At 49.9% G+C, this 18843-nt stretch overlaps 1 protein-coding gene across 2 annotated transcripts in view; it reads left to right on the plus strand.

Annotated features, from left to right (window-relative positions):
- The window catches only part of polr3c (polymerase (RNA) III (DNA directed) polypeptide C), a 29417-nt gene extending 12344 nt beyond the window's left edge, over positions 1-17073 (plus strand). For both annotated transcript variants that reach the window (XM_069940601.1, XM_069940602.1), the window contains exons 7-15: positions 5117-5209; positions 6193-6273; positions 8526-8577; positions 9243-9303; positions 10018-10168; positions 10389-10490; positions 13847-13896; positions 14586-14735; positions 16852-17073. In XM_069940601.1, coding sequence (XP_069796702.1) covers positions 5117-5209; positions 6193-6273; positions 8526-8577; positions 9243-9303; positions 10018-10168; positions 10389-10490; positions 13847-13896; positions 14586-14735; positions 16852-16951 — 840 coding nt within the window. In that variant the 3' untranslated portion in view covers positions 16952-17073. The remainder of the gene's footprint in view (positions 1-5116; positions 5210-6192; positions 6274-8525; positions 8578-9242; positions 9304-10017; positions 10169-10388; positions 10491-13846; positions 13897-14585; positions 14736-16851) is intronic.
- Positions 17074-18843: the final 1770 nt, after the last annotated feature.

Consider the following 18843-nt stretch of genomic DNA (forward strand, 5'->3'; position numbering starts at 1 on the left):
CTATCACCAGTGTATATAGTGTATATAGTTACAGTATCTAGACTGTGCTTACAGCGAGTGGCTGAGAGCTATGCCACGCCTATTGTCTGGGCCTTAAAGGGTTGTGTCCCTAGCCAGGTCGGATCATTCCAGACTGGTCGGCCACCTGTGAAGAGCTCCTGTCTTTTGCTAATAAAAGCCTTGGTTTGGATCAACAAGTCTTTGATTCTTTTGACGAGCTCTACACTTATGGAAGGCGAAAGTCAGTGGCTTATGATCAGTGAACACCCTGAATTGCTGGCCTTCCAAAAAGTAATGGAAATGTCTTACAGCTCTCGGTAAAAAGCGCTGTATTTGAATTCTGTGGGGGCAGGGTAAAAGAGCCTGCTGAAAAAGACCAGGGATTGCCACTGGCTCTCGATGAGTTGTTCTAGCACATCCCCTACTGCTGTGATGGAGGTGTCAACAGTTAGGTGCCTCTGGACTGAGGTGGACTAGGAGGGAGGCATTGGCCAGGGTGTCTTTGGCCTTCTGAAACACCTTGGAGGACTCCTCATCCCTAGCGATGTCTTTTGCCTTGCTGGTCATCAGTGCAAAGAGTGCATGCTGGTATGAACCTGAGGTAAAAGTTTATCATACTGGCAAATTCCTGTAGTCCTTTTACTGTGTATGGCTTAGCGAAATGTCGGACCGCCTCAACCTACTTGGGGAGGGGTGTGGTCCTGTGCCTGTTTATCAGGGGACCCAGGAAATCGATGGTGGCCAGACCAAACTGGCACTTAGTGGGCTTGATGGTTAGCCCGAACTCACTCAGGCAGGTGCACAGTTATCTGAGGTGGACGGTGTGGTCTTTGCGGCTGGCGATGAGGATATTGTCCAAATAGATGAACGCAAATGGGTGGTCCCGGCCCACTGCGTCCATCAGGTGCTGGAAAGTTTGTGCTGCGTTCTTTAGACTGAAAGGCATGCGGAGAAATTCAAACAAGCCAAAGGAGGTTATGATTGCAGTCTTGGGGATGTCCTGGGGGTGAACTGGGATTTGGTGGTACCCCCGGATGAGGTCTACCTTGGAGAACACCCTTACCCCGTGCAGGTTGGCGGCGAAGTCTTGGATGTTGGGCACGGGATATCTATCAAGCATGGTGGCCTCATTGAGGTGGCGGTAATCCCCACATGGTCTCCTAACCCCCTGCTGATTTGGGCACCATGTGGACGGGAGAGGCCCAGGGACTGTCAGAGCGTCGCACAATCCCAAGCTCCTCCATTTTTTTAAACCCCTCCTTCGCCAGGCTGAGCTTTTCGGGAGAGAGTCAGCGTGCCTTGGCAGGGGGCCCTCGGTCAGAATGGGCTCAGCCGAGGAGAACTGTGGCGCCACTATTGAGGGGAAACTTCGCCAGGATGCGGGCGAACTCATTGTCCAAGAGTGTTATAGAGTCCAGATTGGTGTGGGGGGTAGCTTGGCTTCCCCCTGAGGTGGAGTCTGAAAGGTTCTGGCGCACACTAAGTGCCATCCCTTGAGGCTGACCAGCAAGCAGTGGGCCCGAAGGAAATCAGCCCCCAGGAGCAGTTGCACCACTGCCACAAGGATGAAGGTCCATGTAAAGTGGCTGTTGAAGGGGGATGGTGCAGGTCCCAAAAGCAGGAACTTTTGGCTGCCCTCACTGCTGGGCCCTGCTGGCCACTGTGGGTGTCAAGGCCTGCAGGGAGTAGGATGCTTGGCGCCTGCCCAACAGCGAGTGCCAGACGTAGAGGAGGCTATTGCACGGGCCAACCACTGCAGCCATCAACGACGGTTGGCCAGGGCGTTTTCCGAAAACCCGCAGGGTGGCCGGCATTGCCGGGCCTCCACACCCCATCACTGGTGACAGCAGCATAGCTGTCCCAGGGTGTACACTTGCCTCTCTGCTGGCATTGATCTCATTTGGGGCTGTTCGTGGGGCTTGCTCAAGTGGTCTACAACGGTGCTGGTTCTTCGCTCTCCAGAAAATGTCCACCCGGGCTGTGACCCTCCGAGGGTCACTGAAGTCTTCGTCCATGAATGAGAGCCTTATTATCCTCGAGCCTTATTATCTGCTCAAAGAGCAGGCAAGGTTCGTTGTTAGAGTGCTCATTTCGCTTATTAGGGTGGGTGGGGCCCTGTCCCTCGGACGCTCCATATGCAGCGATCGGGCGGCGCGCTTGTGCCGGGAATGCCCGAAAGTTCAGGTTGGCAGCTCTTTGAGGGCCATATAACTATATGGTGATGGTGTGCCTTGCTCTGGAGGCTCCAGTAGGAAATCTATGACCCTCGCCACTGTGTCCTGATCGAGGGCGCTCACGATGGAGAAGTAGTGGGTGTCGTTGGTGGTGATGCAGTGAAGCTGGAACTGAGCCTCAGCCTGCTCGAACCACACGTGTGGCTGTGACTCCCAGAATGTAGGAAGCCTGAGACTGCGTGGATGGTCGCTGGCTCCGTTTGATCTGTCATCTTCAGGTCCAACTGCCGCTTGGACCTGTCGGGGTCACCAATGTAGCTTATATGGGCCCCTGGTGCTGATGTCAGGGCCCTGCATCATCGGAGCGCTGACCTTGGGTTGGCTGATGTACCCGCCAGAGTTCCCTATCTTTTCACCATGTGTAGGTCATCTGGGACGACAGCTGGTGTCACCTCCCAGGTCCATGCGGTTTGTCGGCCATTTTGTGGGCTGCTCCCTGTCTCTGCGCAGGCTGCTACAGGGGAATAATTTTTATGGACACAAGATTTGGATGAAATTCCGTGTCCACGGTGGATGAGTCTTGAGCATGGGTTTGTGCAGGGATTCTATTTTAAGGGCTTCATTTCCCTTTGTACTCATTAAATGGAATAAACAAATGACGAATCCTATAATTAAACATTCAATATGTATATGGCTTCAATTTTGTTGCCTTTGGATTCAACAGATTTATCTTGTTGAGTCCTATTCTATCTAATTTTTTCTTCCAACCATCTAGAATTGATCAAGCTTTTCTTTTCTGGAATATGAAAGGAATAGTATGTTTTTCTGATTTATTTATGGATAACTGTCTCGTGTCTTTTGAGCAGTTGTCTAATAAATAGAATTTGCCTCGATCACATTTTTTCAGATATGTACAGATTAGGAACTTTTTAAATCCCACTTTATCTACTTTTCTGCTATCACATCAGACTGAAGTTACCGATTTAAAAAAAAAAATGTTTAAACCCTTTTCGGAAGAGTTTAATAGCAACAATTTACGATTTGATCCTGAATGTATGTCCAGAGATTTCTAACAAAATTAAGAATGAATGGGACATGGGAGAAAATTCTCCAATTAGTTAACACTTCCTCAATGTGTGCTCAACACTCTCTGATACGGTTTAAGGTGGTTCATAGAGCCCAGATGTCCAAGGACAAGCTAGTACGTTTTTACTCCCATATAAACCCTATCTGTGACAGATATCAATGTGAGGGGGCTTCCCTGACACACATGTTTTGGTCCTGCCCTTCCCTGAAAAATATTGGAAATTTGATATTATTTCAGCAGTTTTGCTTATTGACCTACAACCTCATCCTACGACTGCACTTTTTGGATGACCAGTTTTGGACTCTGGTAACTTATCTGTTTCAGCTTGTCGTGTGATTGCATTTGTTACTTTAATAGCCAGGAGATTCATTCTACTCAAATGGAAAGACCCTTCACCACCCACAACATGGCGACCACATCGTTGGGTGTATTTAAGGCAGAGATTGATTATCCAGGGCCTCAAAGGTTATGGGGAGGCCAGACAGTCAGGCTGAGTGGGGAAATGGATCAGCAGAGCAGACTCGATGGGCTGAATGGCCTATTTCTGCTCCTATGTCATGTTCGTGCCTGGGAAGTAAAGGGTCACCAATGCCAATGTTTTGGGCCTGAGGCCTTGGTCAAGGTGTGAGCAATAGACCTAAATAAAAAGGCTGGAGAGAAGAAGGGGTAGAGGTAAGAAGTGGGAGGATAGAAGAGGGTTAAGGAGAGGAGGGGGTAGCACTCTGATGGGGAAGGGAGGAAAGGAAACAGAGGGATGGGGAAAAAGAGAGGTGTCCAACACGAAAGTCTGCAGATTCCGTGATGGAAATCGTACTGGAGAAACTCAGCAGGGACAAACTTTTTTATATGGGTAGACCCGCTCTATGAATATTCGCTTTACACAAATCGCTTTACGATAAAATGTGGTGAAAGTAGTGAGCCGTTATTCGGGCTGCATCCACACCCTGAGCAGCTCCTTCCCTGAGAACTACGATGTCAATAGGTGCCACTCTTCTTCTCTGTCCTACAACCTGTACCTCCCCCCACCCCAACCTCCGAGCACCCAGCCTAACTACACTGCACATAAATTATTTCTACTTTCTAGGCTTTTACTAAATGTTAATTTTAGGTGTGTATGAATTTTCTGGGTTTGGGAACGCTCAAACAATTTTCCCATAGGAATCAGCGGTGATCGCTTTATGCCATTTCGGCTTATGATAGGTTCCGTAGGAATGCCTAGTTTCGTAAAGCGGGGATACATAACCAACATTTTGGGCCTGAGTCCTTCATCAAGGTGTCAGCAAAGTGTGAGCAGATGCCCGAATGAGATGGTACTGGATGGAGAGGTTTTTGTTTTGTATGGGGAGCAGTGAGAGATTCCCACTGAATTGCCTTCAGAGAGCAAAGGATAGCCCCTTTTCCCCCAGCCCCATCACCATTTCATCCGAGTGCCTGCCTACATTGTGTTCATACCTTGAAGAAGGGCTCGAGCCTGAAATGTTGGTTATGTATCTATCAAGTACGCTGATTTGTCCAGCGTTGTGATTTTGGGGGGAAAAGAGAGGTTCGGGGGTGGGGGAGTGGTTTAACGGGCACTGGAGAAGTTGATGTTAATTCTGTGATGTTAAAGAGGACCAGATGGGTGGAATGTAAGTAGGTGGTTCTCCAATTTTCCAGAGATTTAAGAGGGACCTGAAGGGCAAAATTTTCACTCAGAGAGTGCTCTCGTACCTGGAACAGTGGGCACAGTTACAACGGACCAAGGGCATTTGGGCAGGATATGGGTCAACTACAGGCACAGGCCCATGATGGCCAGGCGAATGGGTTGGATGGGAGTGTGTGTGACTAGTTTTTGCTGAGTTTCTGATCCCTACAGACCTGCAGTGAGATTGTCCGCACTATGCTGAGGATCAGTGAAGTCACAACGTCCTCCACTTCCTCGCACACACAGCCCCTCTCGTCCAACGAGGTGAGGGTCCACGACTGGGCGCTGGGGAATCCGCAGGTTGTCAGGTGTTGGCGCGGTGAAAGTGACGTCTCAGCTCTATCCGCACCGTCCCATCACACACTCCCGGGGTCATTCAAAGAGTGAAGCTCCCTCCACACCGTCCCATCACACACTCCCAGGATCAGACACAGAGTGAAGCTCCCTCCGCACTGTCCCATCACACACTCACGGGGTCAGACACAGAGTGAAGCTCCCTCCACACCGTCCCATCACACACTCCTGGGGTCAGACACAGAGTGAAGCTCCCTTCATACCGTCCCATCACACACTCCCAGGGTCAGACAGAGTGAAGCTTCCTCCGCACCGTCCCATCACACACTCCCGGGGTCAGACAAAGAGTGAAGCTCCCTCCACACCGTCCCATCACACACTTCCAGGGTCAGACACAGAGTGAAGCTCCCTCCGCACTGTCCCATCACACACTCACGGGGTCAGACACAGAGTGAAGCTCCCTCCACACCGTCCCATCACACACTCCCGGGGTCAGACACAGAGTGAAGCTCCCTTCATACCGTCCCATCACACACTCCCGGGGTCAGACACAGAGTGAAGCTCCCTTCACACCATCCCATCACACACTCCCAGGGTCAGACACAGAGTGAAGCTCCCTCCGCACCGTCCCATTACACACTCCCGGGGTCAGACAAAGAGTGAAGCTCCCTCCACACCGTCCCATCACACACTCCCGGGATCAGACACAGAGTGAAGCTCCCTCCGCACTGTCCCATCACACGCTCCCGGGGTCAGACACAGAGTGAAGCTCGCTCCACACCGTCCCATAGCACATTCCCAGGGCAGGGACACAGGTTAAATAAAGAGTGAAGCTCCCTCCACACTGTCCCATGGCACACTCCCAGGGCAGTGATAGCATGAGTTAGATACAGATTAGAGCCCCAGCTGGTCTGCCCTACTGCTGAATACTCCAAATTCTCCTTTCCTGGCAGATATTCCGAGCGTTTCCCACTGGATACAACCTCTCCAAGCAGGTCCTAGACCAGTACCTGGCACTGCTGAGCGACGATCCGGTGAGTCTCTCCGACACTGGCCTTCTTTGAAGGAGTTGATGTGCACAGCTTGTGCATGGGATGACCACGGGGTACTCTCTCAGTACCTGGGACCTTGGGCAGAGCACTCACTCTGCAGCCCTGTCAAACTCCGGTTAAAACTGCTCAGACCATTCTCTGCCCCCTCTCCACCTTGACCTTATCGTTCCTGCAGCACAGTGACCAAAGCACAATGTTCCAAATTGGGTCTGGATACAACTGCTAACTGACCTATCAGACCCTCGGCTCAATATTCCAGCTGATGTAGCGTGGCAGGTCAACATACTCACGGTGGGCTGAATGGCCTGTTTCCGTGCTACCTGATTGTATGACGGTGAATCCATGAGACACAGGAGCAGAATTAGGCCATTTATCCCATCAAGCCTGGTTCATTATTCAATCATGAGCTGATCGATCTCCCTGCTCAGCTCCACTGCCTGGCCTTCTCCCCATAACCTTTGATGGCCTGGCTAATCAAGAACCTATCAATGTCTGCCTTAAATACACCCACTGACCCAGCCTCCACAACTGCCTGTGGTGACAAATTCCACAGATTCCCCCACTTCCCCGGCTAAAAAAAAATTCCTCCTCATCTCTGTTCTAAGCAGATGCCCACTGATCTATGGAGAGAAGGCGGGGATGGGGTACTGAACTTTAAGATCAGCCATGATCTCGTTGAATGGCGGAGCAGGCTCGAAGGGTCAAATGACCTACTCCTGCTCCTATCTTCTATGTTTCTATGTTTCAATCCTGAAGTTGTGTTTCAAGGTAGACTCTCCCACCAGGGAAAACAACCTTTCTACATCTACTCTGTTCATGCCTTTCAACATTCACAATGGTTCAATGAGGTGCCCCCACCCCCCACCCCATTCTCCTGAATTTCTGTCCCAGGGGTCACCATCCATGCAGGACTGAGGATGGTTGTGGCACGCATGGTGTTATTAGATAGCACAGTCTTGAGGGGCTGAACAGCCTGCTCCTGGGTCAGGCAAGGGTGATGGTCCCATTCGGCCAGAGCTGGTCACCCAGCAGTCTGGGATCTGAGGGCAGGAGTGTGGGTCTTGGCTCCACGGGACCTGGCTTTCTGTGCCCCTCTATTTATTTTGATTGGTGGTTATGAATTTTAGTAAGGCATTTGACAAGATTCCCCCCCTCCCCCGCCATGAGAGACCCATTCAGAAAGTCCTGAGGCATCAAACCTTGGCTGCGTGGATTCAGAAAGAGCTTGCCTGTAGAAAGCCGAGACTAGCAGTGGATGGAAAGTATTCTCCCTGGAGGTGGGTGACTAGTGGAGTTCCACAGGGATCTGTTCTGGGACCCCCACTCTTTGCGATTTTTATAAATGACCTGGATGAAAAGGAGGATGGATAGGTGAGTAAGTTTACAGATGATATGAAGGTTGGAGGAGTTGTGGACAATGTTCAGTGTTGTTGAAGGTTACAAGAGGATATGGCAGGATTCAGAGTTGGGCAGAACAATGGCAGATGGAGTTCAATCTGGATAAGTGTGAGGTGATCCATTTTGGAAGGCCAAACCAGAAAGCTGAGTAGAGGGTCAATGGTTGGTTACTTAAGAGTGTGGATGAACAGAAGGACCTTGGGGTCCAAATCCATACGTCCCTCAAGGTCGGCGCACAGGTTGGTAGGATGGTTAAGAAGGCCGATGGGACGCTGGGCTTCATTAATAGGGGGATTGAGTTCAAGAGCCATGAGGTGATGTTGCAGCTTGATAAATCTGGTGAGATCATTTCTGGTCACCTCATTACAGGAAGGAGCTATGGAGAGGGGGCAGAGGAGATTTACCAGGATGTTACCTGTATTGGAAAACGAGTCTTATGAAGCAATGTTTGCAGAGCTGGGACTTTTTGGAGCAAAGAAGGACTTGAGAGAGGTCAATAAGATTCTGAGGGGCATAAATAGGGTGGATAGCCAGCACCGTTTTCCAGGGCAGAATCAGCAAACACCAGAGGACATTGTACAGAGTGAAGGGAGGAAAATTTAAGGGAGACATCAGGGGTAGGTATCTTTTTTTACACAGAGCATTATAGGTGCTGGAATGCAATGACGGGGATTGTGGTGGAGGTTGGAACATTATGGGGATTTAAGAGACTTAGCATGTGGATTAAAAAAATAGGTTCTGGGGTAGGGTTTAGTTTTGTTTTTGGAAGTATAGGTCAGCACAACATCGAGGGCTGCAGTACTGTTTGATTCTATGTTCCACTTCCCTTTTTGTAGATGGAGTTTGTCAGCAAGACGGGTGAGAGTGGAGGAGGGATGTACATGATCAGTATCCTTTCCAAAAACGCAGCTCCCTGCACACCTCCAGCCACCTGTCTGTCCCCAGTAGAGCACATGGAGCCATTTCTGAGAGTGTGGGAGAGAAGGACAGAGAGATACCCTTCAGTGTACAGATATCCCCCCTGAGATGGAGAGACGGAGAGAAACAGGTCAATGAACAGATATACCCCTGAGAGAGAGGGATGGAGACACTGGTCAGTGTACAGATATCCCCCTGAGAGAGAGGGACGGAGAGACACTGGTCAGTGTACAGGTATCCCCCTGAGAGAGAGGGATGGAGACTCTGGTCAGTGTACAGGTATCCCCCTGAGAGAGAGGGAGGGAGACACTGGTCAGTGTACAGATCTCCCCCTGAGAGAGAGGGATGGAGAGACACTGGTCAGTGTACAGATATCCCCCCTGAGAGGGATGGACGGAGAGACACTGGTCAGTGTACAGATATCCCCCTGAGAGAGAGGGATGGAGAGACACTGGTCAGTGTGCAGGTATCCCCCTGAGAGAGAGTGGGACAGAGAGACACCAGTCAGTGTACAGAATCCCAGAGAGAGACGGACGGAGAGACTCTGTCAGTATACAGATCACCCCTGATTTATCAGCAATGAAAATGCATGTGACCAGCATGTTGTGGCGGAATGTTCCTTGACACCACTCCTGACCTGCATCGCGCTCTTGCATCCCTGGCCTGTGCTACGGTGGAATCAGTCGTGCAGGAACGGTAAGTAGATTTATGTCCCTTGGTGGTTGGCTCTTCTCATGGGGCAATGAACTGTGGACGGCAGGGGGGGATGTGTGTGTATGCGGACGTAGGTGTTCAGGTTGGGTATGCGTGCGAGTGTGTGAGCGGGACGGGTGTGTGCGTGTGAGTAGGGTGTGTATATGCATGTGCGTGGCGGGTATCTGTGACATCTCATGGTTATGAGGCCAGACGAGAGGTGTGGGGGGTGTGAGGAATGGGCTTCACCTCTGTGTCTCCCTGCTCCAATTTAAGTGCCATAGATCACGGTGGAGTCGCTGCTCCTTCTTTCACCGCTGCGGAGCAGACCCCTTCACTAGGCCGACATTGCCACCCTCTCTAGTGCAGGCTGAGATTCTCCTGTGCATTTGGTCGGGGTCTGCCTTCCACGCTCTGTCAGGAGGGTCACGGTAGCGGAGCCACCTGCTGGGAGCCGGGTTTGGGGGGGGATGAAGGAATGAGAGGGAGTTCTTGGCCATGGCGTGATTCTGCCTCCCCATCCCTCCCCTCCCCCTCTTTCTGAACCCCTTACCCTCTGCCTTCTCCTCTTTCCTTCCTCCCTCCTTCCACCACTCTCTCCTCCCCTCCCTCCCTTTCTCCTTTTTCCTCCGTCTCCCTTTCTCTCCCCTTTCCTCCCTCCCCACTCTCTTCTCTCCTCCTCTTCCCCTCCCTCCCCATCCCTTCCTCCCCATGCAGTTTCGGATCGCGGTCAGCCCGGATTTTCCGGCTCCTGCTCCGCAAATGTCATCTGGAGCAGAAGCAGGTGGAGGATTTTGCCATGATCCCAGCCAAGGAGGCGAAGGACATGATGTACCGCATGTTGTCGGAGAACATTATCTTCCTGCAGGTGGACTTCGCCATCCTCTATGTCCTTTACCCTCCCCCACAAACCCTCCATCCTTCCCCTCAAACCCTCCCTCTCCTGCTTCCCCTCCCAGGAGGAATAACCCTCCCCCCGAAACCTTACCTCCCATCCACCTTGCCCGAAACCTCCCCTCTCCCCCAAATCCTACCACCTCCTGTCCCAGACTTTCTCCAGCCTCCATCTGTACCCCTTCTCCTTGCAGGAAATTCCCAAGACACCGGATCACGCTCCTTCCAGAACCTTCTACCTGTACACAGTCAACCTGCCGGCCACCGCCCGCATGATATTACAACGCTGTTACAAGGTAAACACAGCAGTACAACTCTCACTCCTGGACATCTGTTCTATCCCTGGAGGGTTCATTGGGGTCACTGAATGTGAGGGGTGAGGTTTCCACTGAGGGGAGGTGAGATACAATTCAGAGGACATGGGTTAAGGTTTAGCAGGAACATTGAGGAAGGAAACCTCTTTGCACAGAGAGCGGTGGGACCGTGGAACGAGTTGCCAGCTGAAATTGTGAATGTGGGCTCAATTTTAACATTAAAAAAGAACTTGGGTAGGTACATGGATGAGAGGGGTACGGAGGAATATGGACTGGGTGCATATCAGTGGTTCAGCTCAGTCTAGAAGGGCTGAAGGTCCTGTTTCGGTGCTGTAATGTTCTCTGGGTGCAGCAAGGTCTCAGTTGAGGCCTTGAGGGCGAAATCATTGGATGATCCAACTCCTACCCCCGGAACATCAACAGGTTCTCACTGAGGGTGGGTTTGAAGGTAATGGGAATATAGAACATTCCAGCACAGTATAAACCTACTCAACAATCTTCCATCTATTTTTCTTCCATCCATGTGCCTGAGTCTTTTAAATGTCCCCTAATGTTCCAGCCTCCACCACCACCCCGGCAATGGACTCTAGGTGCCCACAACTCTCTGTGTAAAAACTTACCTCCCTTCACTTTGTGCACATGTCCTCTGGTGTTTGCTATTCCTTCCCTGGAAAAGCATGGAACCATAGAACTCTACAGCACAGAAAACAGGCCATTCGGCCCTTCTAGTTTGTACCAATCATTTTTCCGCTAATCACATTGACCTGCTTCCATTTCATAATCCTCTATCACCCATCCATGTTTTTATCCAATTTGTTCCTAAAACTCAAGATCGAACCTGCATTCCCCAAATCAGATGACAGCCCATTCCACACTCCTACCACCCTCTGAGTGAAGAACTTTTCCCTAATGTTTAGGGAAACATTAGGGAAACCTTTCCCCTTTCAGTTTAAAATTATGACCTCTCGTATTTATCTCCCCCGAAAAAGCCAACTCTGTTTATACCTCTCTTGTAAACCTCGATTAAATCTCCCTCTTCTTCGCTCCAAGGAATAAAGTCCTGTTACAAGCCCAGTGGACCCCAAAATATTTACCAAGACAAATGGTTACTTAAACAAAAGTTGCTTTTAATTATCTTTAAACATGAAAATTGAATCAAACTTTAACTTATCGTTATTGACTTACTTAACATAACCCCCTTCTAATTCCAAACGCACGTGTGTGTAATGTGTCTGTAAGTTCAGAAAAGTTCTTTGGTTCTTCTCATTCCTCCAAGTTCACTGGTTGCAGGCAATTCTTACACTGTGCAGAGAATTTAACATGTATAAAGTTCACCAGGTTTTGGTGCTCGAAAGGTAAATGGTTACCACTCAGGAAGGTTCTTGTCGGTTTTCAGAGAGAGATTTGTTGTTCCAGGACATCCACAACTGATGTACTTCCACCAGTCACTCCAGTGTCTTGCTGACAAAACCGTCAAGGTTCTCCAGATGATAACCTCTTTCTTTCTGATCACCACAGAGTTCCTTTAGGTTTCACTGATTCCAAGTGAAACATTGGACAGCCAGTCCTCTTGCATGAACCACAAGGGTTGTCTTCCAAATGGGGCTTGCCAGCTTGTCCTGTTCCAGTCCCAGCTGCTGTCACTGGCTTTAACACTGTAGAAGTGATCTCTCACGCATGCCGAGAGAAAACCTATTTGACTCTCTCTGCTTGCAAAACCACATGAATATCTATATACTCTGTCACAGTCCTAAGCTGCTTAATCTTTCCCTGTAACTCAACTCCTGAAGTCCGGCAACATCCTAGTAAATCTTCTCTGAACTCTTTCACTCTTATTGATATAATTCCTGTCAATATTTTAAATTTGGCCTCACCAATGTCTTAAGCAACTTCAACATAACATCTCAACTCCTATACTCAATACTTTGATTTATAAAGGCTAAGATGCCAAAAAGCTTTCTTTACACCCTGTCCACCTGCAACTCTATTAAGTAACCTCTCACCCTTTTTCACTTCAAAGAGAAAAGCTCTGCTATCCTTGTCTCATAAAACAGGTTCTCCATCCAGACATATTCCCGGCATTTCAGGCCTGAGCCTTTCCTCAAGGTAGAGGTAATAGAGAGGCAGGCACCTTAATAGAGGGGTGGGGGAAAGTACCGATCAACAGGCAAAAGGTGTTCATTGGGCATGATGAGAGATCAGGAGAGAGGAAAGGTGAGAATTGGCTCTGTGAAAGGAAGGAAAAAGGAAGAGTGAAAACTAGAGGAAAGGGGGTGTGGGAGTGTACCAACGAAAACTGAAGGTCAATGTTAATGCCATCTGGTTGGAGAAGATAAGGTGTTGTTCCTCTAATTTATGGGTGGTCTCAGTCCAGCTGTGCATCAGACCATGGACAGACATATCAGCAAGGGGAATTGAAATGGGTGGCCACTGGGAGATCGATGCTGTTGCACTGAGCAGAGACGAGGTACTCAAAGAAGTGATCTCCCAATCACTCCGATGTAGGGGAGACCACAACAGGAGCACGGGATGAAGCTGATGACCCGTGCAGATTCACAAATGAAATGTTGTTTCACTTGGAAGGGCTGTTGAAAGGCCCACCACAGCCCTCCGTGAAGCCATGCCCCAGGAAGAAGCAATTTCCCAGCCTGTGGGTCAAAGATCCTGTGTGCTGGATGGAGAGTCTTCTATAATTCCTTGACCCCTAGTTAGGCAACGTTCCTGGTAAATGTAATCAATAGAGGAAAGGGAGACACCCAGTGATCTTCTCAGCTGTTTTAATGACCCTCTAGACTTCTGGTCCGATGCTTTACAGCTACCGTCCCACACATTGATGCACCCAAACAGGCTGATGGGGGCCGGTAGCCTTACCCACCTCAACCCCCTGAGGAAGTGTCGGTCCTGATCATGAGGAGGTGTGGTGGGTCCAGGATAGGTCCAAGGATCTTTGTGATAAAACCGTTGGTGTGCAGTGGGGAGTGGTCGACCTTCATCCTCCTGAAGTCCACAACCTTCTCCCTTGTCCAAGTTGAGACACAACTTGTTATTCTCACACCATTTTATGAGCTTTTCTACCTGCTCTCCGACGGCAGCGTTCCCTCTAGATGTTCTTGACGGTGGAGAGAATTTTGTCTGTGATGTCCTGGCCTACGTCCACTACCTTTTGGAGGGCTTTCCGCTCAGGGGTATTGGTGATCCTGTACCAGACCTTGATAAAAGTGTGTTGGATCCAGGAAAGATCATCTGAGATGGTGATTCCCAGGAATTTAAATTTGCTCACCCTCTCCACCTCTGATCCCCAATCATCTCTGGACTGATTTTTGGACATTTTATTTCAGACTGTGGTTAACCTCATTGATCGACGCGAACACGAAACACGGGAAAACAAGTAAGTGCACTAAGGTTGCCATTTGCCTTCCGGGAGGGGTTGGGAACCCAGCTGCAGAACGGGCAAGAGGTGAGGTGAAGGTCTGCACAGCCGGTGAAAGCCCAGCTGGGGCTGTCTGGACAAGGGTGTAGATCCCAACTCAGACTCCAACTTCCCCCTCCCCTTCCTCTTTCCCCCTCCCCTTCCACTCTGCCCCCTCCCTCACCCTCTTCCAACCCACCCACTCCCCTCCCCCACCCCTGTCTCGCTCCCTGCCCCCTACCCCTCTCTCTCCTCCGCCACTGCCTTCCTCTCTTCCCCCATGACCCCCTGCCCATCAGAAGACTCGTGGTGGTAATATGTGGGTAACAAAGGGAAGCCTAGCGGAGGGGATGGTATTGGGCAGAGGTACAAGGATGAAAGCGAGTTTCCTTGGGAGGGGCGCAGATGCTCGATCCTCGACCGTTGAATCCAAGGCTTGTCTCAATACAGGGGGTGGGCTGAGGCAAGGATGGCGGCTTTAATTCTGACGCTCAGCATGGTACAGGCCCTTCTGGCCATTAACCTACAATCCTTTGTACGTTTTTGGTGGAAGGGAGTTAACCGGAGTCAACCCCTGCAGACAACTTGAGGAGAACACTTGATTTGAACTTAGGTCGCTGGCTCCGTTACGGTGCGCTGCTGACCACGACTTTGACCTCCCCTTCCAGGCGTCTGCTTGAGAAGTCGCAGCGGATTGAGGCCATCATGGCATCGATGCAGGCCACTGGAGCCGTGGAGGTACAGCTGCAGGAGATCGAGGAGATGATCACGGCTCCTGAGCAGCAGCAACTGGAGGCACTCAAACACAACGTCAACATGTGAGGACCATTCCCCCCCCATCCCCACCCAGAAGGGCCTGGCCATTAATTGGGGGGTTGGAGGGAGCCATTAGATTGAGGGAGTTACTCAGTTTTGGCCCCGTTAATTTAGATATAATAAATAGGAGCAGGAGTCGGCCATCCTGCCCAACCCGTTCATCTCCACCCACCTGCCTTTTCCCCATATCCCTTAATTCCCCAACTCTGCAAAAATCTATCCAACCTCGTCTTAAATGAGGTCGCTTCCAATGCTTCAGCGGGCAACAGATTCCACAGATTCCCCACCCTCTGGGAAAAGCTGTTCCCTCTCATCTCCATCCTAAATCTACTTCCCTGGATCCTGAGGCTGCGTCCCCTCGTTCTGGTCTCCCCACCCCACCACCCCCCCCCCCCCACCAATGGGAACAACCTCTATCATCTCCACTCTGCCTTTTATATGGGTTTCTACAAGATTTCTCTCATTCTTCTAAATTCCAGCGAGTACAGCCCCAGACTCCATCTCTCCTCACAGGCCAACCCCTTCATCTCTGCAACCAACCTGGTGACCCCCCCCCACCTCTGCACGGTAACCAGCCCCTCCAGCTCTCGGCCCCTCCAGCTCTCGACCCCAGATCAATCCATGTGACAATTAACCAACCGACCCTGTACATCTTGGGAGGGTGGGAGGAAACCCACATAGATCATAGGGAGAGCAAACTCCTCACAGACAGTGAACCCTGGTCACTGGTGCTGTAAATAAGGGGCTTGGGCCCTCTTCCCACATTTGAACAGCCTGCCATGGGACAGTGTTGGTCAATGGGGTGATCCAATAGGACTTTCTAGGTAGGAAATGGATAAACATTTATTCAAGAATGTTGGTAATATGGATATTATTAGAGCATTGATTGGTTGCTGTACTTTAAGGCCATAAAACACGAGTAGAAATAGGCCATTCAGCCCATCGAATCTGTCCAGCCATTTAATCCTTTCTCCCACTCAGCTCCACTGCCCGACCTCTCTATAAACTTTGATGCCCCTGGCTGAACAAGAACCTTAAATACACCCAATGACCTGGCCTCAACATTTGCCTGTGGCAACAAATTCCACAGCTTCACCTTTCACTGGATGAAATTGCTCATCGTGTCTCTGCTCTAAGCGGATGTTCTTCAAGCTTGAGACTGTGCACCTCTTGCTCCACTCTACATCTACTCTGTCCAGGCCTTTCAACATTCAAAATGTTTAACTGAGACTTCCCCCTCACCCATTCTCCTCAATTCCAATGAGTACAGCCCAAGAGCTGTCAAACAAAACTGCTCACAATACTCCAAGTGAAGCCTTATAAAGCCTCAACATCACATCCCTGTGCTTGTTTTCAGTTCCCTCTTGAAATGAACGTCATTGTTGCATTTGCCTTCTTAACCAACTCAACCTGCACGTTTACCTTCGGGCTGTCCTGCACGAGGACTCCCAGCTCACCTGCATCTGGGGATTTTCAATTTTCTCCCCATTTAGAAAATAGTCCACCCATTTTTTTTTCTACGAAAGTGTATGACCGGACACTTTCTGATGTCGTATTTCATTTGCAATTTTAGCTCAGCCCCCCCTCCCCTCTGCCTGACAGCCCTGACATCCTGCTCCGACAGGAGCCGGAGTGCGCTCCGAGGCACCTCTCCTGCAGCTGTCCCTTTCAGGTGGACAGCGCAGCGCTTTCAGGGCTGCCACCTGAATGACCATTCCACAAGCCTGCATTGGCTTCTGTAGGCGCATTCTTCACGGAGAATGCACCTGAAAGTGGCTACTGAGTGTCTGTGGATCCTGCAGCAACAACAGACACCTGGTCGATCCATCGGCCACCTGAGCTCCAGATCCAAACCTCTGATCCAATCCGGAACCCTTCAGCGCCCGAGGCCCTTTGGGAGCCCTTCTTACCCTCAGCATCCTCAGTCTCCATCAGCCCGCTGCCTATGTGGGTCACCAACATTCTGTATCCATTGGATATTGGTACAAGTTTGGGGTTCACACTGTTGGCTTTTGGCGGGTGGGGTTAGAGGGTGAATGAAATCCTAAGCTGGCATGTGGTTTTGGCTGCTGAGTGTGTCTTTGACTCCCCCTCTTCCCCCCCCCCCCCCCCATGCAGGCTGGATTCAAGCGAGAACCAGGTGGATGAGACCATATTCGTGCTGGAGTCGTACATAGCCACCACCCGGATTGAAAAGGAAGTGCCAGCAAAACGGTGAGCTGGAAGGGGAGGCAGGTTTGGCCTGTCTGAGATCAGCTCGGACTCTCCCCTCTGGGACTCGCCAAAGCTTGGGATCAGTGATGGGCGCAGGACTGTTTAATAAAGAGACATTTCTTTTAACGCATGTCCAGCAACTTCTTGTTCCCGTGGATGATTTTTGGGGCCGGTAATGGGTAAATCGGGCACTTAGAATACTACAGCACAGTCTGTAGTATTGTGTCGACCTATACATACCTACAAAATAAAATGACCTCGTAACCTTCTATTTTTCTTACATCTGTGTGCCTGTCTAAGAGTCTCGACATTCCCCTATTGTCCCAACATCCACCACCATCCCTAGCAATGCATTCCAGGCACCAACAACTCTGTGTGTGTGTATATAAAAGAAAACCCATAGCCCTGATGTGTTCCCTAAACTTTGTACACATATCCCGTTGTGTTCTGCCCACCTTATCTAAGCCTCTCAGAATCTTGTAGACCTCTATTAAGTCTCCTCTCATTCTTGGCTCCAATGAGAAATGCCCCAGCTTTGCTAACCTTGCCTCATAAGACCTATTTTCCAATCCAGGCAGCATCCTGGTAAATCTCTGCTCCCTCTCCCCATCCTTCCTGTAATGAGGTGACCAGAACTGAACGCCATATTCCAAGGGTGGTCTCACACAGAGTCTCCTCAGCTCTCGACCTTTAGACCTCAATCCCCTGACTAATGAAGACCAACACACCATCGACCTTAACTGTTCCATCAACCTGCATGGCGACCTTGAGAGATGTATGGATTTGGACCCCAAGGACTTCCACTTGGCTGAAGTGTTCAAGGAGGGTCAGAACAGTAAAGTGCGGCTGCCTTGTAACTCTGGCAGTGCTTGCCTGGGGCCTTATTAATGTAGCAGATTACACAAACTGGGAGAAACTCAGCAGGTAGCATAGTGTCCATAGGAAAGGTCACCAATATTTCAGGCCTGATCCCCTTCATCAAGGTTTAAACAAAAAATCAGGCAGGTGGCTCCTCTCCCTTTCCCCTTCTTTCTTACTCTTCACCTTCCCTGGCAGACAGCATCTATGGAGACAACTTTTGCGTTTGTGAGCTTGCTTTTGTTGTGAATGGTTGGCACTGATGCAGTGAAGGGCCTGCTCCTGTCTGAGAGGAGAAACTGGCCCTCAGCTGAAGTCACAGTGAAGCCCCTTTAAGCAGACGGGAGGGTATCCAGCTTGTGGACCTCTTCAGTGTGGCAACAGGTAATTCTTCATCGTTTAAACCTAAAGCTTTTTAAGGCTGCGATTTGAACAGTGGGTGTAATGCTGATGAGCCTGTTACGGGATGCGGAAAGGGGACAGGAAAGATGTTACCTGGATTAGAGGGAGTGATGGGGAGAGGTTAGACAAACTGGGTTGTTTTTGCTGGAGCATCAGGTCACCTGATGGAAATGCATGAAATTATGAGTGAGGTAGACGGGTATAAATGGCAAATACTAGAGGGCATGTGTTTTAAGGTGGGGGGGTGCATTTAAAGATGTATGAGAATGTTCTTATGCTGCAGGGAGCGATAGCTGTCTGGAACAAGCAGAGACAATAATAGCTTTTAATAAGCTTCTAGATCGACACGTGAATAGATCATGTATAATTAGCAGTTTTACAGATGTTGGTGCAGACCAAAGGACCTCTAAACAGAAAGGAGAGTGCAAGTTGGAGAACTGCATGACAACCTCTCTCAAATCACGGATACACTTTTGTGATGGTCCCAAGTTCAGTGTGAATTTGGTTTTGAGCAGGATGGAAAATGTCAGGGCTAGCTAAGTTTTTTTTTAAACACAGAGTAATGGGTGCCTGGAATTCAGTTGGAAGCAGGTAGAATGGGAATACTGAAAAGACTTGGGTGTAAGAAAAATAAGA

Source organism: Narcine bancroftii, chromosome 5 (genome assembly GCF_036971445.1).
Source record: "Narcine bancroftii isolate sNarBan1 chromosome 5, sNarBan1.hap1, whole genome shotgun sequence".
Lineage (NCBI taxonomy): Eukaryota > Metazoa > Chordata > Chondrichthyes > Torpediniformes > Narcinidae > Narcine > Narcine bancroftii.